Source organism: Haliotis rubra, unplaced genomic scaffold (genome assembly GCF_003918875.1).
Source record: "Haliotis rubra isolate DU_JTF1 unplaced genomic scaffold, ASM391887v1 Scf35, whole genome shotgun sequence".
Lineage (NCBI taxonomy): Eukaryota > Metazoa > Mollusca > Gastropoda > Lepetellida > Haliotidae > Haliotis > Haliotis rubra.
In genome coordinates this window covers 3,096,520-3,122,812 of record NW_025767024.1, presented here as the reverse complement: position 1 = coordinate 3,122,812, position 26,293 = coordinate 3,096,520, and the positions used below count along the sequence as shown (strand labels likewise).

General features: G+C 41.3%; 1 protein-coding gene across 1 annotated transcript in view; it reads right to left on the bottom strand.

Moving 5' to 3' along the window:
• LOC124285011 (SWI/SNF complex subunit SMARCC2-like) overlaps positions 1 to 24,150 on the bottom strand; it is a 44,000-nt gene extending 19,850 nt beyond the window's left edge. Inside the window, exons 1-19 of the mRNA XM_046721155.1 lie at positions 24,010 to 24,150; positions 21,645 to 21,764; positions 19,898 to 19,983; positions 18,901 to 19,148; positions 17,207 to 17,276; positions 16,108 to 16,183; positions 15,752 to 15,835; positions 14,871 to 14,930; positions 12,975 to 13,072; positions 12,559 to 12,689; positions 12,099 to 12,187; positions 10,758 to 10,969; positions 9,980 to 10,132; positions 9,361 to 9,517; positions 8,718 to 8,837; positions 8,104 to 8,302; positions 7,342 to 7,464; positions 6,469 to 6,636; positions 4,973 to 5,064 (exon numbers count right to left, since the gene is read on the bottom strand). Of these exons, the coding sequence (XP_046577111.1) occupies positions 4,973 to 5,064; positions 6,469 to 6,636; positions 7,342 to 7,464; positions 8,104 to 8,302; positions 8,718 to 8,837; positions 9,361 to 9,517; positions 9,980 to 10,132; positions 10,758 to 10,969; positions 12,099 to 12,187; positions 12,559 to 12,689; positions 12,975 to 13,072; positions 14,871 to 14,930; positions 15,752 to 15,835; positions 16,108 to 16,183; positions 17,207 to 17,276; positions 18,901 to 19,148; positions 19,898 to 19,983; positions 21,645 to 21,764; positions 24,010 to 24,126 (2,403 nt within the window). The 5' untranslated portion in view covers positions 24,127 to 24,150. The remainder of the gene's footprint in view (positions 1 to 4,972; positions 5,065 to 6,468; positions 6,637 to 7,341; positions 7,465 to 8,103; positions 8,303 to 8,717; positions 8,838 to 9,360; positions 9,518 to 9,979; positions 10,133 to 10,757; positions 10,970 to 12,098; positions 12,188 to 12,558; positions 12,690 to 12,974; positions 13,073 to 14,870; positions 14,931 to 15,751; positions 15,836 to 16,107; positions 16,184 to 17,206; positions 17,277 to 18,900; positions 19,149 to 19,897; positions 19,984 to 21,644; positions 21,765 to 24,009) is intronic.
• Positions 24,151 to 26,293: the final 2,143 nt, after the last annotated feature.

Sequence of the window (26,293 nt, the reverse complement as noted above, 5' to 3'; positions counted from 1 at the left end):
AGGCTGGGCGGGCATCCATCGTGTGAGATAGGATAAGTATATAAATATACAATTTATATTAAAATTTCCAGATTTTTAAACTTATCCTATCTCACGACTTGCACTTATCCCACGGTTGGACGGCTGGCCGCAGATTACCCGTCTGGACAGTGCGAACAGCTGGTCTTGGAGCTGTGTGGACTGATGACAACCGTAGATAGCGATGTACAAGGGAGGCCTGTTATGCATGCACGCAACTCTTATGCTTGTAGTGGGTTCTCCAGAACCCCTTGGCTTACTAAACACAACTCCCAGGAGATGGGTGCTCCCGAGCGATGTGGTGTTCGGCCGCAACCTTGTACAAGACAAGGGACGCAACTCGGCAAGTAGGCCTCGCCTCGCCACGATTTACACGGTACCCCCGTAATTAAAAGTCTTGTGACTAGAATCGGGCCAGCCCCTGCTTCAAGAAGGCCCCCCAGACACCGACCGAGGTGGGTGAAAGAGAACGCAACTCAGCATCTCCAAGGTCTAACGATCAGTGCTAGGCAGCATCAAATTGACCCTCACTCCTTTGCCTAAGCTTTGTCAAAGGATGTGCCCGGCAACTTTGGAGGCAGAACGCAACGAAATCCACTGGAATTCAGGAGTGTCACACTTCACTGACATAATTGCTCCGTGGAGTATAGGTCAGTAAGCGTGTGAATGTCGAACACCTCTGCATCGTCATACTGAATGTGCCTCAGGTTCATAGGGCCACGCTAGGTGGCCGTATTCCGATGCCTTGGTATGGAAGCCAAATGAAGTAGTTCTTAAACCCATATAATGAGAACAAAAGGTTGAGATCCAGTTCAACTTTTATTCAGTATATACAAGGAAGCAGTAACGCAAATGCGGAACCGTCCCTCATCTGCGTTGTTGGGCCGATGTAAGCTGCTGAGCCAGTACAAGAGGTCCGAACTGGTGTAGTCCCTGGACAGACAGGTCTCGCAGGTAATGTGAAGAGAAGACTGTATCAGAACGCCAGAAGCAACCTTACCATGATAGCGGTCAAGGAGCAGTTGATATGGAGGGCCATCGTCGAGGCTAGTGCACGAGTCTCATGAGGATTGGAAGCGGATGGAGGAGGCAACCCTGCAAAGGTGTAAGCTCTAAGGATCGTCGCACGCATCCAGAAGGCCAATGTAGTCCGGGAAACCTCAGTTCTTGAAGCGTTCGACAAGGGTATGAAGAGGCGTTTCTGTAGCCGTTGACGATCCTTGCAGGCAGCAAGGTAAACGTGTAGAGCCCTAAGAGTGTCAAATCTTCATTATCATCAGGCCCAAGAATGGTGGACAATGGGGCAATGGTAAACATCCGGTCCGGTTGCCCTGGCAGTTGGTTTTCGCAATGAAGTCCCAGCGGAGAACCAGGAAAGCCTTGCCATGCTTCTTCCGCTCGAACCGCACCCGATTGACATCAAGAGCATGCAGTTCAGATATACAAGCAGCGGTAGCCAAAGCTACCAGGAAGAATGTCTTGAATGTCACTTGTTCGAAGTCCTTGTCTTCTAAAGGTTCATAATCTGTAGAAATCATATGACGAAGGACGACGGACAGATCCCAGGCCGGAGGTCTGAACTTCCTGGACTGGTCAGAGAGTCTATAGGAGCGTAGTAGACTCTGCAACTCGGGAACAGTGGAAATCTTCGTGCCCGTGGTGGTAGCCAAAACCGAGTTAATAGCGGCTAAGTAGGTAGCTAACGTAGTACCCTTGAGTTTCTTAGTAGTGCGGAGATGCTGGAGAAACTCAGCAATGACCTGAGCCGAGGTGGAAGTGGGAGATGCAATTCCCCTAAGCTTGCAATAGTCTTCAAACTTCTTCCACTTGTTGTCGTACAAGGAATGGGTCAAAGTACGATGCACTGAAGTGATAGCTGTGGCTACTCAGCGAGAGTAGCCCTTAGCTATGACAGACCTCTGAAGATGCGCCAAACGTGTGGATTGAGGGTCTGAGGTGACCCGTGGCGCAGTTCTGAGTGAGGGTGAAGAAGTAGGTCATCCCGGTTGGGAAGCGGTACTGGGTTTGGCTCTGCCAGGCTTCTTAGGTTGACGTACCAACTTCTCGCTGGCCAGAAGGGTGTGACCAAAAGCAGTAGTATGGTGGCCAATAGTTTCTGTATTACTTTTGGTAGCAGAGCTGGAGGGGGGAACGCATAGGCATTGAGACCCTCCCATGATATTGCCAACGCGTCGAGGTCCCACGCCAAGGAGTCTAGGATTGGTGATACGAACTTTGGAAGTTGGATGTTGAACCTTGTGGCGAACAGATCTATTTGAGGCTGTGATAACAGGTAGATCATCGACTGAAAGATCTGGGGCAGTAACTTCCACTTTGTCGGGGACGGTTGGTTGGATCAGGACAAGGCATCGGCGATCACATTTTTTAACCCGGGAATGTGTCTGGCTTTGGCTACAATGTTGAGTGAGTCGATGAGACGGAAGAACCTGATCGCCCATTGTAGCAGATTCGTCGAGCCTAGATGATTTATATGCCAAACCACTGTCGAATTGTCTGATTGGATCAACAGACTAGTTGATTGAAGCTCTGTTGCCCAATGTGAGATGGCTTGAATTACCACCTTGAGGTGAAGTGAGGCGGTGGAAGCAGGAAACGGGCATTGAACAACTTCATATTGAAGATGAGCCGGAGTTTGTTGGAATTTTTTCTTTGGAACCAAGAAGATGAGGGAGTAGAATCCTGGAGTGACGGGCGATGGACCTAGGAGCTCTATCGTGAGTTTGTCTAATAGCGTACCTATTGTGGATTGCAGAGTCTGAAACTGGTCCACAGGATATGAGCGATGAGCCGGATGCGACGTCAGAGGTGGACTGCCAATAACGGGTAGCTGATAGCTGTGAAGTAGCAGGTTGGTGACGTACGGATCTCTGAGGATGGTCCAATTCGGGGCGAAGATTTGTAATCTCCCGCCTACCGGAGTGTTGTCCCTGGGCCATAGTTGCTTGGGGAACCACCATGGCCAGATCTGTTTCCTCTGCCACGGCCTTGAGTGGATGCGCCACGAAAAAGATTGCGTAAATCCGGATTGGTAGGGGTGAACTGTGCAGTTCGACGCTGTTTTAATGAGTCCTGGAGCTGTGACTTCTGTATCTTGTTCAACAGTTCAATCGAGACTTGAAAGCGGGTTTCTTTATCAACTTTATTAGATGCTTTTCCGGATGCTACCATTGAAGAGGGAGTCAGTAAACCAAGGCTGGCGAAACAGTTCTGTTTTAAATCGCTACTCCCATGAAGAGATGTTAAGGGATCCACGTCGGCACAGCAAGAGTGTAGCCCAAAAAAATGAGACAACTGATCCAGGATAATTTGGAACTGGTCCAGAGCTAAAGTCATGCATCCTTGGATGTAAACGTCTTGATCAGAATAAGTATGCTCCAGAGCAGTGTTAACAGCATCGACTGCTGCAATCACGCAACTAATAAATGGCAACGTCTTTCTCATGGCTGAATTCATGTGAGCCAACTCTCGGTCCTCAATAAGGTAGGGCGAAGCAGCTCGTTTGCCACACAGGGTTCCATTATCCTCATCAACTGTTGGAGCCGTAGAGATTTTTGTTAGGCCGTGGACATGAGAGGTAGAAGGATTATATCTGGGAGCAGAGAATCCGTCCTTAATTCGTTTCAGGCTCTTGAAACCATCATTTAGTGTACTGGATAATTTCAGAATACAAGGTCGAGGTGGTAGGGTGATGGTAGACCAATCCCGGTTCCTAAGAGTATAAGAGTGATCCAGGTCATCTGCTGAAGTACTCAAGGGAAGTTGGAGCTTCTCAACAATCCAAAGGAGTACCTGAGGTGTCTCAACTGCTGCAAAGCTACCGCTAGGGGTAGATAACTCAGAGTGATCGGGAGATGCAGGCATGGCTATTTGGACTGGATCAATCTCAGGAGGTGGACCAGATGAAGAGCGGGATCTGGATTGATTAGGTGATCTGGATCGGTCCGATGATCTACTTCAATGTTGTGATCTGGATCAGTCCGGTGATCTGATTCGAAGTTGTGATCTGGACCCGTTTGGTGATCTGGATCGGTTAGGTGATCTGGATTGATCTGGTGATGTGGATCGTAGTTGTGCTCTGGATCGCAACTGGATTGCCGAATGTCCTCAGATAAGTAAGAATCTCATGAAGCGTCCATAAAATCATCTTGAACCACAGACGTCGCTCTCTTGCGTGAAGGTACGATTTTCTGTCGCTGTAACTTGATACGCTTAGTGGGAGTAAGATAAGATTCTGTTGATTTCCTGTCCCTATCGCCGATTCTCCGAGAGCAAACACAAAGGTAGGCCTTAAAATCCTCATCTTTTAGTGAATTACACTTGCCACATCGTTTGTTCCAGTTTGTCCAATACAGTCACTGCAAGACGAGTGAGGGTCGAGGGACGAATAATTCGTCTTTCATTGAGCACAATACATTGACTGATTATCTGTTTTCCCAATGATGTTAGGGTGAAATAATGTCCCTAATATACAGCACGTCCACAGTCGTGCGACAAGAAAGAGAATGATCATTCAAGGTAGTCACGTGGGCAATTAGTGGAGCATGCTGCAAGCTTCATTAGGAACTAGGAAGCTAATTAAGGAGGGCAGCATTGAGTGCACGGGTGAATGGACAAGGAGGCCTATGGAAAAAAGTTTACAGTCGTTCCACTAAAAGTCGAAGCAACAGAGAGAGGTGCAAGTTGTGAGATAGGATAAGTTTAAAAATTACATTCTACAGCTGTATCCCACAGAAGAAATAAGTTTACATTTACTATTTGTAGCCCCCGAAATAGCAGAAGTTGTTCATGTTGAGTTATCTCCCTTTCAAGGTAACGCGGACCAATGTACTTTTCATTGCATAGGAAACAGGTGCAGTCTATTTTGAAAGCTCGGATAGTAGCAAGGTCCACTTTTTAAAAAACAGGTTTGAATATATAAAGTGCTCCAACTTACAGACTCATCCTTCTTTTCTTCTTTTATTTCCTTCTTTGTCTCCTCAGGTTCAGCAGGTTTGGCTTCTTCCCCATTCAGGGGCTCTGCAGGCTCTGAAGAGAAGCAAAGAATTGTCTTAATCAAGTAACACCATTGGGAATAACATTCTGTGATGTAAGTGATGTAAGTACGAAATAATCCAAATAATATAACAATCTATAGAGAAGGAAGTTAAAAGCAAAGTTCCAGCAAGGTAGAGGTAAACATTATTGACACAAAAGAGGTATAGGTAAACATTATTATGCTGCAATGCCATCCTGTTCAGCAGAAATTGCAATCCATGCCCTGTCACTTCATGACTTGTAAAATAGATGGAAGTATGAGCTTGTCTTATAGCTGCTTATGAAAAGTATTTCAGTATCCCAGTTCATCAGCTTAATATGGGTAGGAAGGTCACACAGCACAGTTAATCACTTTGAGAGACTGAGGTGCAAGGACGTGACCCTCTCATTCTCGCAAAGCCACTTGAGCACAACGAATATCGTAATGTCTATAATATAGCAGGGCTCCAGATAACTTTTGGGGGTGTAAGTGTACTTACACATCATATTGCAAGTGGAGGTGTACTGAGAATTTTGAAGGAGTACTGACATGTTTTTGTGTGAGCGAGTTGATGTGGTTTGTCTGGACGATTCATCGATCACTATTTCCAACCATGTATTTGTATTTGAAGACGCGTGAGAAATAACTGAGCGACTGTGTGATGCGCCAAATGTCAGGTCCGACTGGATATAAATAGGAACAGTGTAGTTTTTAGCCAATCGAAAAATAGTGACGCATATCGTTGCATGGGATTCCTACTTGTCGGGGTTTCCTTTATATGTCAAAACAAAAAAAAAAAAAAACTTAACAAGTATTTATCCGAAATAGATTTCCATTTGCACGATATACGCACGGAAATTAAATGCTAGATGTACGAAGGTATTTATGTGCGTACACGATATGCTTGAAATCTTATATTATGTCATACTTAATTCATTTTGAGGCGTACATTACGCCTGTACGCCCCTTATCTGTAGCCCTGATATAGTATAAACTTCGGCTACCACAGCACTATGATTGATGAGTGAAAGGATACCCACGGGCTCATCCTACATTAATCTGGGATCGAAACATCAGCAGATCCTTACAGCTGCTGTTACTGAGTGAGCGAAAAATTTCCTAACACTGCATCAGCAACCTGGCAGACCAACAAGTCCAAATTGACAGGAAAATGTGACATAAAAAATTATTCCAAAATTAATACTCTGAACTCTATTAGTTCAAAATTATCTACATGACAATGATATCAAAAAGACCACTAAAGAGCTTTTTGAAAATTGCTTATAAAACTGATAACCTATTAGAAACAACAAACAGGTGTTACTGAAAACTGTCTGGTCACATCTATATTGTGATAGAAGAAAATTGCTGTGATTGACTGCCTGAATTCAAAAGAATATGGAATGCATCATCACCCTTGATACCACCTTCTTCTTTCTCAGGGGCAGTTCCTGCAATTCCACTTTTCTCCAGACAGAAGGAGGCATCAACTGCCTTGCCTTCTTTTGTTGCCTCCTCGATCATCTTAGACTGGGCATCGATCAGCGTTGGTGGGACCTCATCCTTCATCTTAGAGAACTCCTCTGCAACGCAAGGAAAACATTTTGGATAATAGACACAATACCATCAAACATTAAAATGTTCTGTTATAGTGAAATCTTGTGAACATGGACCCAGTTACCCCAGAAGTTCTTGTTGGTGACACAAGAAAGAATGTCACTCTATTCTAATGATTTGTTAATCTGTGACTGATTTTCTTTTCTTGGAATCTGAAGTTTAACTGAATATCATGTAAAACATTGAGCAATATGTTCAAGGCTCTTTTCAAGCCTTAATCTTAGCTGATGGCCTACTTAAAATCTGTGCTGAAGTCATTTTGTTTACCAAATACTATGAGGATTTGTTTCGACTGACTGACTGAGTTTGGTTTTACGCCGCTTTTAGCAATATTCCAGCAACATCACGGCGGGGGACACCAGAAAAGGGCTTCACACATTGTACCCATGTGGGGATTCGAACCCGGATTTGTTTCGAATGTCAAACACACGTGAAGAGTGTATGAGCACGCATGTTTTTGTTTGTTATCCCCACAGTCAGTAATATTCAGAGTCTGGACTCTGGACTCTTCTCTGAAACTATCCAGGCCATCAGGGTACAATGACAAGCAGTCAACCAAGTTATTGACCTCACCATCTGGTCCATTAAGCTGATTCTTAAGAGTACACAGTTTGCGTAGGACCATTTCTAACCCAGAATTCTCTCATGAAATCAAGTTGTGTATATCATACCTAAGGCTGACTTGGCAGCTGCACTTGCAACTCTGGGGTCTACGATGGAAGCAAGGAAAGCCACGGTAGACATGATGGGATTCCCACTCTGGGAGAATGGAATGGGCTGGTATGTCAGTGGTCCTGAAACATCACAATAACAACTGTTAAGACTGATCGCATGGCAACAAACTCATAACAAACATCATGAAGAACGAAAGAAATATGAATTCAAAATTTTTCCAACGCACTATAGGATCATGAAAACAGGTTCAATCTGACCAGAAACATGTACAAATAGTAAACCAAGAAATAAAAGACTGACTGACTGAGTATGGTTTTTACGCCGGCTTTTGAGCAATATTCCAGCAATAAACGGCGGAGGACACCAGAAATGGGCTTCACACATTGTACCCATGTGGGGAATCGAAACCCCTTCGTGTGATGAGCTTAACGCTTTTAACCACTGGGCTACCCCACCGCCCCAGAAATAAAAGAAGTATGGCCTAAACTGCTGGATGACCAGCACATAATTCTCTCTTAAAATTTCCCCCTTGTGTCACAGAAGTCAGAATTTCAGTGTTATCACATTAGCAGAGGTTCTATCCTAACAAACCATGACACACAAACAGGGTGAGTCTTGTAATCTATGATCATCAAGCTAACACAATCTCTGAAGCTAATTGTGGGATATAAGACGTCATAATACCCCTCTCTGTGAAATATGCCATCTGGCGGAATTGGGGTCGGGGTCGGGGTCGGGGTCGAGGGCGCTTAACTCACCCAGCTGCTGGTAATCTTCCTCCAAGTAGGGGTCCTCGATGGGAAGACGCAGGAAGTGAAGGATGCACTCGTCCTGGGTACGGCTGCCGACGTGCTCACACACCTTGTTCCAGTCGTCCTTGTACATCTCCAGCGCCTCCAGTAACAGCAGCGTCTCCTGGTCTGTCCACTCACGCATCCGCGATGCAGCACTCTTGTCCTGGACACAACCATAGTGAGGTCTGATTAAATGGTCCTACTGACATGCAGTCTACTCCTATTCAACTTTCAATTTGGAACGCACGCACCGCACACGCACACATCTCTTTAGATCAAAAACATGACAGTTAAATGTCAAGGACACTTGTTTCGGGTCAAACAAAGATTACTCTTGATACAAAACAAAGTCATGTCAGATAATGCGAGTCTGTGTCAAAAAGATTGAATCTGAATCTGTACACTGACATAATGTTCTGTACATCTGCTGTAGATTCATAAACAGACTCGTATTAGCAAAGCTTATGACACTGAAATGAATGTACTACAGACGTGTGGCTAAAGTACCAGTCACAGATAATCTTGAAAATAACAAGACGTTCAAATAATGTAATCACAGGTTTTAGCTTAACCCTTACCTTCAGGGCTTTCTTAGCATAGATGTCCATTCGGAGACCAAACTTGCTCATATCTCTCTTGTCATCTTCCTTGTCCTCGGTCTTCTCACTGAAGTCCATGATCTGCTGGGCTGCTGGTGGCTGTTGGGACAAGTCCTTGTATCAGTTTGAAATATTTATTTGCGGTGTAATGGTGCACACAGAAATATGCCACCAGCAGGATCAATCGAGGTGGTTTCTGGGAAATGTGGATTATAAATTCGAACTGCAGAACCAAACTATTCACGGACTTGGGCAAAGTCAATGAAGCGCACATAAAAGGTCTCTTAATACCCTCTGTACTGGCGCCAGCATTCTGTAGGGTTTGGACTACCATAGCCTGTAAATGTTTGACTCTGGACCAGACAAACCAGTGATTGATATAATGAGCATCCTACCATGCAGTCAAGAGTACTACAAGATGCAATACAAACTCCAAAATGTACACATTATTGATAACACTGACCTGCGTGGAGAGTCACTCTGACAAAGATTTTCCTAATGTCACAACATATTATTTCTGGATCAAATTTCAAACTAAAGACAGTCACAGATGAAATGCTAATACTTTAACAAAGAAGGTGCTTAGATTGCTTAGTGAAACGGCACATCAAAGTGATATTACCTGATTGGTCTTGGGTGGGTTGATGGGCTGCAGACCAGAGGGGGTGTCTGCCAGGATGTGGAAGTGAGACGTGGGTGGGGGTCCCATGGGGGTGGGGCGAGTGTCCGTATCCACCTGGTAGTTGACTAGACCCCACTGTTCCAGGAAGGCATGAACTCTGCAAGCAGATACACAACATGAATCCATCACTTCACCTCTAATGTTATTTCCTGTATAACCTACATCCCAAATTTGAAGCATGTTCCTCAAGAACAGCGCCCACAGGCATGAATACATGACATGTTTTATGGATAACAAATTCTTTTTTTATTAGTCCAACTTCAAATTGTCTTTCAAAAACTTCATACCACAGACATAGCTATTTTAATATGACTGGTAACAGGCACATCACTAAAATGATTTAACATGCATTTACACAAATAACAACAGTTTAGACCTCTGGTTTATGTAAGTAGTTAATGGGGGAAAAGCATTCGTTTGACTCTAGCCTCAGGCTACAGCATAGCTGTCATTTTCAGTAGGTGTACAATCACGGTCACTGCAGTTTTTCAGTAGGTTTTCATGTCAGTGGCTGCTTGTACTAGCCCAGACTGAAGGTCATTTTCAGTTAGACACTTACCTCATTATTGCAGCTGTCATGACATTCTGCATTTTCAGCCAGAGTTCCTCCTGCTCATTATTGGCAGTGCTGGTCCTGCAGGCTGTGCTGATCACATATTCCGTCGGGTTGAGGCGATATGTGTCAATCATGAAGTTACGATATGCCATGTAGCTGCAAAAGTCAATTTACATGAAACTTTCAGACACTGATTTAACAAATATTCATTAGGCAAGAAAATGGAACATATGCATACATTCTTTCGATACCCATAATATGTTATAATGAAAATCTTTCTTCCAAAGAATACTACTGGTTGTGTGAGATGGAATTAATGCTGCTTTTTGTTAAGAATAAGATGACAAACATTTAATCTCTGAAAGACAGCTGCATGCCACTTTTACAATGGTATTGAGTGTATTATTTAAGAAATACAGTTCGCTCTACCACCATGTATAGTGTAATAAAATACACTTTCGCCCTGAACTATTATAGTTAAAGTACGAGGAGGCTTGCGTTCTTTTTGGCGAAAATGTATTTAATCGACCAAAATATATGTTTTTATCTATTACATCCAAATTTTAATGAATTTTCTTCCAATTTTCGTAGAATTTCTAGTGCAATCATACTTGGTAGTTTGAGGCTAAAATTCGTAGCAACTACGATAAAATCATAGAGGTTGGCATCTCTGCTACTCCACTGTGTCAAAAACCACTGTGTCATTTCCACAACAAGCACAGGGTGCTGGGAAATATCCTCACCTGGAATACCCACAGGAAAAATCATCCACAAGACTTACATTTCTGGAGTTTTTGATTTGTTCTTTCCATTGAAGAATTCAGGCAGCGCTCGCCGCTCGATGGCGTGGATGCTGTTGTAGTCGAACCAGGCTGAGTAGCTGGGAATGACGATGTGGTGAGTCTGTTCCGTCAGGTTGTCTTCCTGGTCCTCCTTGTCCTTCTTAGACCCCTCGTCTGTCGTGGATCCGGTCTCCGCCCGCTCCGGCTCAACCTGAGAGTGTGGGAGTTTACTTTTACTTTTTACTTCATGTTCAGTGTAAAGAGATAGAGCCGTCCTATTACTTATGATTGAAAGCAGCACATGCAACGAAGTGGAATTCCTTCAGAATGTCACAGAAATACCATTTCTTCTCATTGTCCTCCCAAAACCCCATTAAACACATTTTTTATTGAATTTCAAACTACAAAACTCACATTCAGACAATCAGACCAACTAATGACATATTTTATTTAATACACATAGATTCATCCCGTGTTCTGTGTCATATAAACAGTGCAGCTAGCTGGCTTTCTTTTTCCATTAGGTTTGCGGTGGTGGGGTAGCCTTGTTTTCTTCAAAGCGGACACATGTGCGGGAAAGCAGGCATTTTGTTGACAGTCTGCCCAGCCAATCAAACCGCTTGTTTCAATCACCTATTATAGTTCTCAGGAGTATATGTTGTTTTTAAAGCCACATTTTCATAACATACAACATTTACGAAACCTTCATCAATGCTTGCATATTTAAACATGGGTCTAAATAATATATGCATCCACATTAAAACTGTTATTACACTGCAAGCCACGACCTGCACAAGAAGAAAAAGACTGCTCCCCCGGCAAGCTATAAATAGACTTGACTTCCTGTATTACAGCTGCGATGGTGAGGTATTTACAAATCTTGCATGTACACACCAATCATTTAAATGTTATTCTTGAAGATAGTATACAGTGTTATCGATTGGAAATTCTTAAAATTGATAATCGAAATTTGTGTGTCAAATGATAAAAAACCCGATTATTTGATAGATCGGTGCACCACTAGTAAATAACCAAATTAGTACCAGACAATTCCGTTGTTGACACAGTAAGTAACAAACCATGTCGTCTGTGTACGATGGCACACCATCAATGAAAGCACCTGACCAACAGGTCCATAGTGAGTGAGTGAGTGAGTGAGTGAGTGAGTGAGTGAGTGAGTGAGTGAGTGAGTGAGTGAGTGAGTGAGTTTTTCGCAGCACACAACAATATTCCAGCTATATGACGGCAGGACGTAAATAACTGAGCCTGGACCATCCAGTGATCAACAGCAGGAGCATCGATCTATGTAACTGAGGCATGCAAAATGAGCGAGGACTGACCTTGTCCCCCTGGTCCTCTTCTATGTCCATCAGTGTCCCTCCCTTGATAGGCTGCAGTTCACTGTCCTTCTGACTCCGCGATCCAGTAGCTGAAAACAGAGGAACAATACTTCCATATTTTGGACACAATGGAAGAGCAAATTGTAACATCCAGGTATAACTTATTATTGGCAATGAAATTAAACTCTGTAAGAAACACAGGGCCCAAAAAAACAAGTCGATGTCAGTGGCCTGTTACTGATATGACAAGCTCCCATTGGGCTTCCAGACTATTTCCAACGGGCTTCCAGACTAATGAGATCTTTTACCATTTCCAAGTGTGATCAAATCAAAATACACACAAAATACATCACCAAAATACACATAAAATACACATAAAATACATGCAATAACTACCTTTACATAACATGACTACCTTTGCAGAACAACATGACTTGGTTCACATTAGCCTATGACTGACCTTGTTTGGCAATGGCAACCTCCTGGATGTTGGGTTCTGGTGTAGGTTCCTCCATGTCTTTGGTCAAATCTTCCTCCTCTTCATCTCGAGCTGACCTCTTCTTAGTTGAACTGAGGCCTGGTGTCCGTCCACTGGATGGGTCAATACAGCACACATTAGTTAGTGAACCACTTTGTGATTGGTTAAGTTTTCGGTTTTCAAATTTGCCAGGAAGCACTCTTTTAACATGTCGAGGTGTTGGAATTTAGTTGATGCCAACAAGCTGACTACTTTTGGTCCATGTTCTAAAGATAAGAACCTCATCTCACAATGAACTAAATATGAAAGCAGGTGTAATTCAGAAAATTGTTTTCCTTCCCTTTCCATTTTTTGAATCATACTCTATATCAATAGATCAAGTCACTTTTGGCACCCACCTCTTCCTCTTCTTCTTCTCTGGCACAGGTGATGGTGATCGTTTCCTCTTTCCTTTTTTGTCTTTCTTATCTCTTCGGTCAGGGTCAGGGTTGTTCAACTGAAATGTCAACAAATTAATGAAGACACAATATATACTGAGTCAAAAAGAAACTTCACAAAATGTAATTAGAAAAATAATGAATAATTTTTCTCTGATGATACATCTATGTATCCGAAATGGGATCCCTATCTTTCGACTCTAGAAAAACGTTAGCAAAACCCACTCAAACCCATCCATTCGTCGTGCAAATGACGTTAGTGCCAAATCAGGTTTTGCACGTGCAGTCGATCACGTGATCTGCGCATCGAAGTTTTCTTCATATGCACGTGTTTGCATTGGCCTCAAGAATTGAAAAAACACTTTTAAACCACAGTTCTAACAGTACTTGAAATGCCACGATTGTCAAATGTGCAAGGTGAACGTGCTGTTGGCATGTTGCAAGCAGGAAGATCAGTTATTGACGTCGCAAGAGCAATGGGATGCAGCCGTCGTACTGTGTATGACTTGCGAGGTCGGCTACAACAAACTGGCACCACTTCTGATCGCCCAAGGTCGGGTCGTGTGACATCACGAGCAGAAGACCGTCAAATCGTCCTACGTCACCTACGTGACAGATTTCTGCGGGCTACACGAACCAGGGCTGAGATGTTTAGAGGTCGACTGTCCTCACAGACCATTTGAAATCGGTTGTGCGCTGCCAATCTCCATTCTCAACGCCCATATCGTGGGCCAATATTGACGCCGTTTCATCAACGTCAACGTCTGCTGTGGGCCCAACGTCACCTCCGATCGACCCAGAGAGACAGGAATCGAGTCATCTTTAGCGATGAATCCAGGTTTACCTTCAGATTCGCGGACGGCAGGCATAGAGTCTGGAGACGATGTCATGAACGGTATGCCCAATGTTGTGTACAGGAAGTCGACAGATTCGGGGGCGGTAGTTGTATGGTGTGGGGTGCTTTCTGTGGGAACAACCGTTCCCGACTTCTGGTCATCCGTGGAAACCTCACAGCTGCTGCTTACCGCGACCAGGTGCTCACCCCTGAACTCGTTCCTTTCATGGCGGCTCATGGCCCAGGTCTACAGTTCCAGCATGATAATGCTCGGCCGCATACCGCGATGTTGACACAAAATTTCCTTCAAAACGCTGGAATCAACGTCATGGACTCGCCATCGAGGTCCCCTGACCTTAATCCAATAGAGCACGTTTGGGATGCACTTGGGAGAAGGCTTCGTGGTCTTAGGAACCAACCTCAGAATTCGCAGGAACTTGGCACTGCCTTGCAAGAGCAATGGCGCAGAATCCCCAACCACATGTTCACAAGCATCAGTCAGTCGATGAGGAGACGGTGTTTGGCAGTGGTGAATGCGGGGGACGGCCATACACGATATTGAACTGAGAAATTTCGCATTTTTATTCTTGTGATTTGACATTCTGTATACCCATGCTTTGGAACGGCAGTGTAGCCTAATGGAACTGATTATGGCACTGTCAGTGTATCGAGTACATTACACAGATCTCAGCAATGAAATAATAACAATTTAACCATCTTACCATCTCTTGTTCTTTTATAGTGCCCTGCAGAAAGAATGTGAAGTTTCTTTTTTGACTCAGTATATAAAATGACCTTCCAAAATATCATGGTTCACAAATCCATTACAATGTTTATGATTCTCAGAACATGCATCTACCAAATCACCAAGTCTGACAACTTGATCCTGCTAATTGCCTCTTATGACAAGCCTACTATCTATAATGTCGTACACCATAATCTAAGATCAGCAGTCATATACAGAACCTTTTACTCAAAAAGTGACACCAACTGCGAGAATGCACACAAGGACAAATACTTACATCTTCGACTGTCAACTTCAATCTGTTTGATTTCTTGTACTTCTTATTACTGCCATCAGCCTGAAAGTCAGCCGATATTTCGATAGATAGACGATATGTAGAACAGTGAAACATTTAGCCTGATATCAATTGTTTAACCCCACTACAAAAGGCATTTGTCGTGTCACAGTCCATCAGTATAATTTGGGTGGAAAAGTCAGATCAAAACACACTGTAGACATTTTTTAAACATATTAATATCCTGTTCTGTCTTCTATATTGAGTGTAATAAGCACCCCACTTTATATTAGCAGTTATTAAATTTGAGTGCCTATTAAAACCATACACAACTGACTGGATTTGTTTACCCAGAAGCGATGTTAGTTCAGCAAGCAAATTTTCAGTTGTGAATTTCCAGCTGCCAAAGACAGCACTACACAAGAGTGAGTGAATGTAGTTTCACGCCACTTTTAGAAATACTCCAGCAATATCACGGCGGGGTACAGAACAAATGGGCTTCACATATTGGGCCCACGTCGGGAATCAAACCCTGGTCATCAGCGTAACAAGCGAACGCCTTAACAACTAGGCTACCCCACCGGCCCCAATAAAAAAATTGCCTATAGGTTCAGGTATACGTTTGTAACTGTATGCTTATCGTGCTGAGCAGGAACTCAATATGGTAAACATAATAATCAAAACACATAAGCAGGAGAAGTAGCAATAATCTTGTGAATACAAAGAAAGATGAACAACATAAACATGGTGCTAGATAGTCAAAGGTATAAGTTCTCAAAGTAAAAAATTAAAATCATCTCAGGACTCTGGTTAAAGAATATAGTTTCTTTGCTACCAAATATTTACATCATATTTTCTCAAACGTACAAGAAGTCTATACATACATTGAATTCATCTTCAACCAAATAGTCCTCTTCATTCATCCATTCATTGAATTCCTCCAAGTCCAGCAGCCATCTTGCACTCACCTGAAATGTACAGTAGGACATGTGATACGACTATCAAGCAACGGTCAGAAATGTGTCAGAATACATGTTCTCTTACATCCCAAACATAAAAAACAAAAAAACACACACACACAAAAACATGGTAGGGAAGGGAGATAACCCAAAGATTAATTACCTCCCTTCCCATTTCAGCCAGAAGAAAACCGCACATTTTGAAAAATAGATAAATATTTACACATATTCTGATTTATTTGTTACTGGAAATGTCCAGGTTCATTTTAACCATTACCAACCTCGAAGGCACCCTGGTGAGAGTATGGCGAGTCTGGCTCGTAGTCAATGTTGGTATCGGTCACCCAGGTATCATAGCTGAAAACAAATCACACCGTTAGAGTGTGTCCACCTTTATGGGCATTTCAACAGTGTGAATACCACTATAATGAAACTGTTCTATTTGATATGACTGCATCATAAATATCTAAATATGGATTACTTCTGAATATGAAATTTTTTGTGTTGGCACCAACAGTCTTCATGAAAGTAAATGACCGCCTCCGTGGTGTAGTGGTTAGAGCGTACGCCCGGAGTGCGGAAGGTCGCGGGTTCGATCCCCGACCATGTCACACCAGAAGACGTTAAAATATGGTACTTGTTGGTCCCTGTCTGGCGCTCGGCATTAACGGGTACAACAAGGCCTGGTAGGCTCGGAGTCAGTATAATGTGTCAGAGTGGGGTATTCATGCTTCACTGCGGCATGGTATCTCAGTGGGCTAGCACTATAAAACCAGCTTCAGCCTGGGCTAGTACAAACAGCCGCACATTCACATACACATACACATACACACGCATGCACGTCGTCATATGAGCGAAATATTCTCAAGCACGACGTTAAACCAAATTCCACCACCACCATGAAAGTAAGTGAGGTGACTAGCACAAGAATCCCATCACTATATTTCTGGTATATAGCCATTTTACCTTATCTTTCCACCATTCAAAGGATGATGTTAAAGTGAGGCGAACTCACATTCAACGGCACAAGTACAATGAGTACAAAGACGGAATACAAATGTAAACAGACATTTCTCTGTTCAGTTTCAAATTCGAACCATATAGTTCAAATGATAACATTGCTGTTTGCTGTTTTATTGGTAGAATCAACCAAACAAGGATAGACTGACTGACTGAGTTTGGTTTTACGCCGCTATTAGCAATATTCCAGCAACATCACGGCGGGGGACACCAGAAATGGGCTTCACACATTGCACCCATGTGGGGATTCGAACCCGGATCCTCAGCGTGACGAGCCAACGCTTTAACCATTAGGCTACCCCACCGCCCCTAAACAAGGACAGATGTCTGGTAAATGCAGGCATAACATTCTTCTGTTACCTGTCAGGGTAGTACCACCAATGTACCAAGCAATGACGATCCCTCTTCAGCACCGGTCGGAAATATTCATCTGAAACAAAAAACAATACATGCTCTTCATTGACTTCTGTCTTTAATATTATTTCAATGTTTCAATAAACAGCAAGTGGCTCAGTGAAATCCTTTTGACAGTATACGGAAGAATTACAGAGATCATTTATTGAACAATCTGTGAAAGTCACAACTAAGTTAAAAAATATTGATTCCTACCTTAAATGCTTGCTTTTTTACAGCAAACAAACACTAATTAAACGGAAAATGCTGATCCACTGTACCAGAATTGACGGTACTCTAATATGGCAAGGTATCATGATATACATTTGATCATACATTTGTTCCCTACTGACGGAACATTCAAATTTACATAAGTGTGGGCTAATCAAAGAAATCATGAATCAAATATGCCGAGTGATATACATGTTAAATACAATGTGGACACAGTCGTGACAGATATTGGCCTGACTCCTAAATTCCGTTGATTAATTATTCAGGTATTGGCTACATGCAACAAAATATTGCATGTGGGTTTTCGTCTGTGATTTGTAATAAACTAGATTCTAAGATGCTTCGGTGAAAGATCAAAGGTGCCGACAGTACTTTATCAGACGATAATGTGCACTTTTTGCATTACGTCTCAATGTATTGGCGTCACTGCTCCATTCTAGTCTACCCCCCTCGTAGTCGAACAATTTTGCATTACGTCACAATGTCACATCTTTAAAACATCTAAGAAAATCAACCTTATTGCCTACACTTTGTGCTAACCATACAAAGCCAAATCCATGTGAAAAAAGTATATTACGAATATGAGAAGCATAAAATTATTTTGCCCAATGTTATCTAAGTATACTGACATGTCATATGATTTTTGGGTATTCTACCAGAGTGCATTTCTGTAAGTTTTAACCAATGTTTAATAACTCGACATAAGGCATTTATATACAAAGGATATCGTCCACATTCACCATATATTATAACATTAGGCGTCTGTAATCCTACATTTAGAAATCTCTTACATGCAAGCAAATGAACTTTTTCAATATTCTCATAGCGGCTAACCCCCATACCTCCGCACCATAAAGTAAAATTGGTTGAAATTGTGAATCAAATATTTTAAAGAATACCCTAGGATCAATCACATCAATCTTTCTTAAGTTATATAATATTTGTAACAATGCTCTTTTTCCTCTCAGTGCTAGATCGTCTGTACATTTATTCATTTTAAACGTGGATGAAAATATAATACCAAGATATCTATATGAATTCACAACGTCAATAACAAAGTCTTTATAATACCATTTTTCTTTAGCTGATAATTCTAAAAACACTCCGCAATATTCCAGCTATATGGCAGAGGTCTGCAAATAATCGAGTCTGGACTAGACAATCCAGTAATCAACAGCATGAACATCGATCTACGCAATTGGGATACAATAACAGGTGTCAACCAACTCAGCGAGCCTGGCCACCCGATCCTGTTGGTCGCCTCTTACGACAAGCATGGGTTAATGAAGATCAATTCTAACCCAGATCTTCCTGGGTCTGGTATAGCAGTAATACTGAATACTTCTAGAAACCAGCAAATGATACCCAAATACTCAATAAAATCACTCCAACTAGCTGCTCGAACTGAAGAATAATTTTAGACTGTTTACCATTAGGTGGAGGATGGGATGGCAGCGTGTGTACAATGTGTGTGGCGTCGTCAGCATTATCACACATCGTTCCCTGGTGTCTCTTGATGATGTCCTTGAGTTTGGGGATGAGGATCTTGTCAACGTCAGGGCGGATGAAGATGGAGGGGGGTGGCAAGCATTTGCTGGAGACGAGAGCCTTCTCGATCTGCATAAACATCTCCACGTTCCTGTCCATTCGGGATGGAGACTGGAAGTCGAATCGTCTCCTGCAAACAATCCATGATGTCAAGTGTCTTTTTAACTTTCCTGTATCTTTTGATGTGTTTGATTATGTGATAGATATCAGAACATGATGTTTTAAAATCGATTTGTTGGCTTGTTGTCTAAAGCCACACTCTGCACTATTCCATGATATAACAGCCTGTAAACAGGGCTCCAGATAATTTTTCAACATCAGGAGTACGTACTCCTTATATTTTCAACAGAGGAGTACTGGAAAACCATTTAGGGGAACTAGAGTACTAGTTGGACTTACAGGAGTATCAGTAATCTTGTGTTTTGTTTCTTATATGCACCCCAACATTGCTACTCTTATCTAAACAGGTCAATAAACAATGAAACAATACTTTAAAAAAAATATGTCTGTAAATGATTCTAAGACCGTACACCATTGCTGTAGTGCGTATCTGCTACGTTATCTAAACTTATTTCCTACCGTATCATGCATATTTTATATCCGTACATACGCCGATACGGCCCTTATCTGGAGCCCTGTGTAAATGACTGACTGGATCTGCCAGTAAAGTGATTGATCTTGTACGCGTGCCATGACATGCAATCAACCAACAATGTCACTGAACCTGACCATCAAACCAGTTTGTTGCTTCTTGTGACCTTGGTGGCCAGGAAAGCTTCTCTAACCTGGAATCCCAAAAGAGTTGGACCGTAACGCTTTTGCTATTTAAGTTTTACTTCATCCATCTCATTTCATTTACTGATATACAGGAGTACATACCATCCTTGGTCGCTTTTGAATTTGAAGACAGCAGCAAAAATCTGACAAAGTCCACCTCCTGCCTTGAAGTCGAGGAAACACTTCATCTACAAATACATATTTAATGGCCGGTGACATTGATGTAGGTTTCATCACAATATGCTTCTTGTAACTCACACAAGACTGTTTAATCTGAATACAACAATGAAGACACAGCTATTTCTGAGAGCTTCTCAAATCTCTGAACAATTTTACTTTTCATTATTGAAGTCCCAGAAATGAGACAGACTGGTTGAAAACATTGATACAAGTTCCAAACTTATTGCTGCATTCAGTGTTGAATATACAAGATGGTGAGGTGAAATTGGGTTTAGCGTCATGCTTGAGAATATTTCGCTCATATGACGGCGTGCATGCGTGTGTATGTGTATGTGCGGCTGCTTGTACTAGCCCAGACTGAAGCTGGTTTTATAGTGCTAGCCCACTGAGATACCATGCCGCAGTTAAGCATGAATACCCCACTCTGACACATTATACTGACACCGAGCCGACCAGTCTTTGTTGTACCCATTAATGCCGGCGCCAGACAGGGACCACCAAGTACCATATTTTAACGTCTTTTGGTATGATGCGGTCCGGGATCGAACCCGCGACCTTCCGCTCTCCGGGTGGACGCTCTAACCACTACACCACAGAGGCGGTCGAATATACAAGAAAAGACGACAGACTAAACATATCCAGAAAAGTAATCCTGTGGTCAAAGCACATGTGGGGAAGACTCAATGGTGAATGAAGTTAATAATCTACTACCTTTTGTTCAGCTTTTATGAGGTTTGAGGTGAAATGGGGTTTAATGTCATTAGTGGTGGTCTGATTAATTGAAATAATCGAAGATTGGTCGCAGTGACTCAACGACCAAGCAATCGAACATGTTTTCTCATAATCGAACACAAACAATTCTGGAACACTTGTTTTCATCAACAATATTTTTCACAAGGTTGGTTTTATCTATTAAATTTCATAAGCACTACAAGCTTGTTCCAAGTCATGATTGAATTCATCTTAAAGACACCAAGAAATGTTCCTAACTAGTCATCCTTTAAAGATGTGAAATTTTGCCAAAAACACCCCAAAAATAACTACGTTTTTTTCCTTATTTTTTTGTGCATTAACAGATTTCATAAATGACGCTAACCAATTATTTTCGATGATTGATCGGTGGTAATGAACCAATCATCAATTATGAGATTTTAACCAATTCCAAACACTAAATGTCATACTTAAGAATATTTCGCTTACGTGATGTGCATGCATGTGTATGTGTGACTGCTTGTACTAGCCCAGACCTAAGCTGGTTTTATAGTGCTAGCTCACTGAGATACCATGCCGCAGTTAAGCATGAATACCCCACTCAGACACTTTATATTGACTCTGAGCTGACCAGTCGTTGTTTTACCCATTTATGCAGCGCGCCAGGCAGGGAACAACAAGTACCATATTTTAACGTCTTTTGGTATGACGCGGTCGGGGATCGAACCCGCGACCTTCCGCTCTCTGGGCTGACACTCTAACCACTACACCACGGAGGTAGTTCAGCTTTTACGAAGAATAAAGATTTCATGACAAACACACAAGACACAAGGATAGCATTAAAAAGTCAGTTCAGTTAGCGTACTGGCTTTCTGTGGTGTCTCAGACAATGCTGCAATTTTTTTTTCCACATAATCAAGTTGTGGATTTTATAACACCATTCATATGTTATACTTACAGGCAACTTTGTAAGTGCTGGGTTTGTTTGGGATTTTCCAAAGGCATCTTCTTGAAACTGCAATAGCTGAATGACGAGACTTGACAGGCCTTTGTTGGTGGGGGGATCAGCCTGTGTGTACTGAAAGATGAAAACACATCAACAATGCTTCAGATATTTTCAACTAAAACATTATCAACCAAAGCAGTTTCTACTAAGCAAAACATATGCACAAATCCTTTTCAACATTTCCAGACATAATTCATATTATCACTATCATTACAGGAGGTCAGCTTGGACAAAATCCCCTGACACTAAATACCATATATCTTGAAACTAAAATACGATACGATGTTACCATGCCTGGTGTCCGATATTTAGTGTACAAAACAAGGACTGGTTGGCTTAAAGTCAGTATATGGTGTTCAAATGGAGTATTTATTTTAAACCTGCAGCATGTTAACTCAGTGGGCTGGCTCTATAAAAATACATACTCTTCACAACATAAATGCAGCCTTGGACCCAAATTTATTCCCTGTCACCTTTGTGTTAATATGTTGACAACTTTTTGTGTCTTAGAGAGTAAGTTGGGTTTTACGCCGCTGTTAGCAGCTGTTCAGAAGTGCTTAACTGTAAGTATCCTGATAGGTTGTTTGACTAGAAATGGGTACCTAACCCTGATGACCGTAAAGAGATTCTTAATCTGAATGGAATCAAAGGGCGAAGGACAGAGTGGGTGAACCAAAGATGTATAAACGTCTTTTGGTGAACCTACGCTGACTCTGAAAATTGAAGAGGCATACAATATCTGTGAAGCAAGAGCCACAGTCAGAAGCCCGAGCCGCTCAGCACCACAATAAGCTGCGCCTGGTAAACTGCTTTGCTACCTGATATTTGTATCATGTTAACATGATTTTTTAACTGACATGTAGATTTGTGGCTGAATATCAGCCTCAAGTAAATCCCTAGTCTGGACATGCCAGTCTGATATACTGGATGTTATGTCAAAAATATGTATTTACATTTGTTTCTGCATGTGTGTGACGGTTACTTTAAAAGCTATATTCAAGCAATCAATTATGCATTCTTGTCTATGGATGTATCATGGATTATTAGCCAAATATTACATTAATTGCCTTGTCTGGCAATACAGCTCTTGGCGCTGTTCTAAAATATCCATCAATATCCACCTTATTTAGAGTTTGACACATTAACAAATGGTCTATAATAAGCCCTAGCAAAATGAGTCCATTCATCTGGGATAAGTATTTGCAGACTAAACAATTAAACATACAAGCGAGTCCGGTAATTCTGTACGTTTCCGGTAATTCTGCGCAGCTGCAATAGCGTACTTCCGTATGGAAGGTACACATCGTCTGCTACCACATTTACGCTTGCAATCGGGACATTTCTACAAGGGACTGGCTTTAAATCACTAAAGGTAAGTAAATAACAGTAATTTTCAGATAAATTTACAGTTTTATGAAAATTCGTTTTCTTCAGACTTTTAAACCTTTTTCTTCATTATTCATAATTGGATTTAATATGAAACACTCTTCCTTACATTGATGAAGTGATTTTTGAAAATAAAAATAATCTGGCACTAATACGCTTCCATACTTCGGATCTCCAGCTGGATGTTATGCGCATCAATTGCTGCGCAGAATTACCGGACAGCAAGCAATGTCGTCAGAACGCCGGTAAGGTGAACCGTATGGCATAATGCAATGTTAGAATGTTTGTCGTCAATAAAACTTATATTTATAGCTAAATATGATGCATACCAGCATGTTTAGTCACATAAACCACAAAAAGTAAGAGACATTAGTTGCCTAGTTGCGATTGATGTGCTTAGGTGCGCGGAATTACCGGACGGCATTGTAATTCTATGAAGGAATTCTAATACCATTTAAACAGGTATCTTTAAACATGGTTCCCAAGGCCACAAAATGCTAGCCTAGTTGTGAATATTTAATGTTTTTTCACTGATGCTTCCTTTTCCAGGTTTCGATCATGTTCTACCTCTAAATTTTCAACCTTACCCTCAACAATTTACTCTCCATTGGATTTCAAAAATGATTATCTGCTTTAGCGTCCATCGTTCTTCTGACAAGAGTTATCTGCCGTTTTCGCAACAAAAATAGATCGGCTCTAATTCTCAGAAACGAGTATTGATAGGCATTAAATCTGATTTCTTTGACTGAAACAGTACTCATCATCACATCAACAAGGAATTCGTGTTTGTTTGTAAAATTAAGCACGGCACGCGTGAGGAAGCATGACCCGGCTCTGAAAACAAAGAGCAAAAAACCCTGATGAGTCTCTCGAGGAAATCGTGTCAAAATGACAATCAGTTGGTTCAGCTACTACATGAGGAATATCATACCCTTTTGCAGTTCTTGTGCAACCATGTTCTTGCACTATCAAATTGTGCGATAGTCTCTACGGCTTCAAAAAACTTGGCATTAGGAGCACCGTCTTTCTTTCTTTGGAGCACCGCCATTTTCCCCGGCGTGGGTCACTCCGCGGCAAATAGCTTGTAATGCTATTCTCCTAAGAAATATCTCTAATGACTTCTTTGATGGGCATTTTAGAAGTTGAGTTGATGAAGAATAATGACAATTATTATTGATATACAACTTCTTTTATTCTGTGGAGGCGACATTTCGACATAGGTTGCTTGACAACGACATTAGAACCTATGTCGAAACGTCTCCTCCGCAGAATAAAAGAAGTTGTATATCCATAATAATTGTCATTATTCTACATATCTCTACTGTGTTAATAGATTTTCTACCAATAGACATACTATTTGCTGTCGTTCGTAATTGTAGCCAGAAACGGCGATACTTGCAACTGTTAACATTAATAAAAGTATTTTATGAGCGAAACGGAAAGAAAAATCGAAAATGTTAAACAGACAGCTACTATTTTTTTATATACAAACAATATTTAAAGGGTACAAGCACTGCTGTGACATTTTGTCAGATCCTTGTGAAAATAGTTCAATATTTTCTTTCATGAATATCAATCTTACTAAAAATCTGATAATATGTAACATTTAAATTAATGTGTTTTTTTTTAAACAGAAAGAGCATACTTAACAAAAATATGTTTCTGTCATGAACTCGTATCCTAAATACCTTCCTAAACAAAAGGATGAGTGGTAATATCTGGATGAATGTTGGAAATTATAATGAATGTTGGAAAAGTAATAGTGTTAAGAATTAATTGCTATCAAAGTGCAAAATTAAGTGATGATTATAATAAAAGTAGAATACATCTTTTATCGTTTGATACGGTCTATACCGTTAAATACAACCCGGTTTCGACTATGAAGTAAATGGAAACGAATAGACACCCCTAGAAAGAGCGGTAACGTTCCTGATGGTAATCAACACTGACTGAATCACCGTCTTCTATCTGTCCAAGATATTTTTATGGATTAAACTTCTTTTTAATTCCTCTCACGAGACTGATGAAGGGACCTGGAATGGTCTCGAAACGTCGTGAGAGAAATTAAAAAGAAGTTTAATCCATAAAAATATCTTGGACATCAATGTACAACTTCTAAATGCCACTGAAAGACGTCTTCTATCTGGTTCACATCGCCACAGTACTTAATATATTTCCTATCTGATCAGTTCATATTGTCTCTTAGAAAATAAGAGAAATGTTTCATGCAAAATATGTTTCCTCCTCATATTTCTGTGGTTATCATATACTTTTATCTTCGGCTTGCCCCCAAACCCCTTAAAACCTTAGCCTAACGCTTAGTCTCTGAATTATAATTTTAATAAACACATATTTAAGTTGAAAAGGAGCCCAGTGAAATGGGAGATTCTGATGAAATATAGACCTGCTTCATTTAGGGCTTTAGCATTGCAGGGAGGACTAGGCATTAGGGAAATAATGTGGTTCCGGGACCTTGAGACAGAATATTAGAACCCCGTTCTCATGTCTACGTGAACGTTGGAAATACACAGGGCCAAAGAAAGTATATGTCTTAAAGTTTGATTTAAATAAAAACACACATGTTACCAAAAAATTGAAAACTTAAAACAGTCGTCGAAACAAACTTAAAAGGTAAGCAGTACAACCTATATCAAATACATCCACATGGAGTAGTCATTTCACCCTCGTTTCCCTATTAGGCACCGTGAATCATGGCTGTAAACTTTCCCTGGTCTTGTAGTGTATACCTTGAACATAATCGCCTGCAGATTACACCCTTAATTGTTGCTTGAAACAATTACGTTTTTTTAACCTAAAACCCTCCTAATGATTACCATAGTTTAAATCACATGTGCCTTTGTTTCAACAAGGTCAAGGCCAATCTACACATGTATGTCCAGATAAGCTCTTTTCATTTTTGTTTGCGTATTTTGTTGTGTCAAGTTTGGTCATTAGGTAAAAAAATGATGATAACGTAAACTGTGATGTACTGGGTTGAAAAGAATTATTTAAAAAAATTGATTTGGATCGGTAAATTATTGTATTTTTTCTGATTAGTAGCATGAAAGTTAATCTTTTATGTCAGAGCGATCTTTATCAACGGATGGACAGAGTTCGTTTCATAGACTTTTGATGTGACACAGACTCTCTGATTAAATTCTGTTATAACAATTGTAGCTGGAATATTGCTAGGTGCGTCGTAAAACTAAACTCAC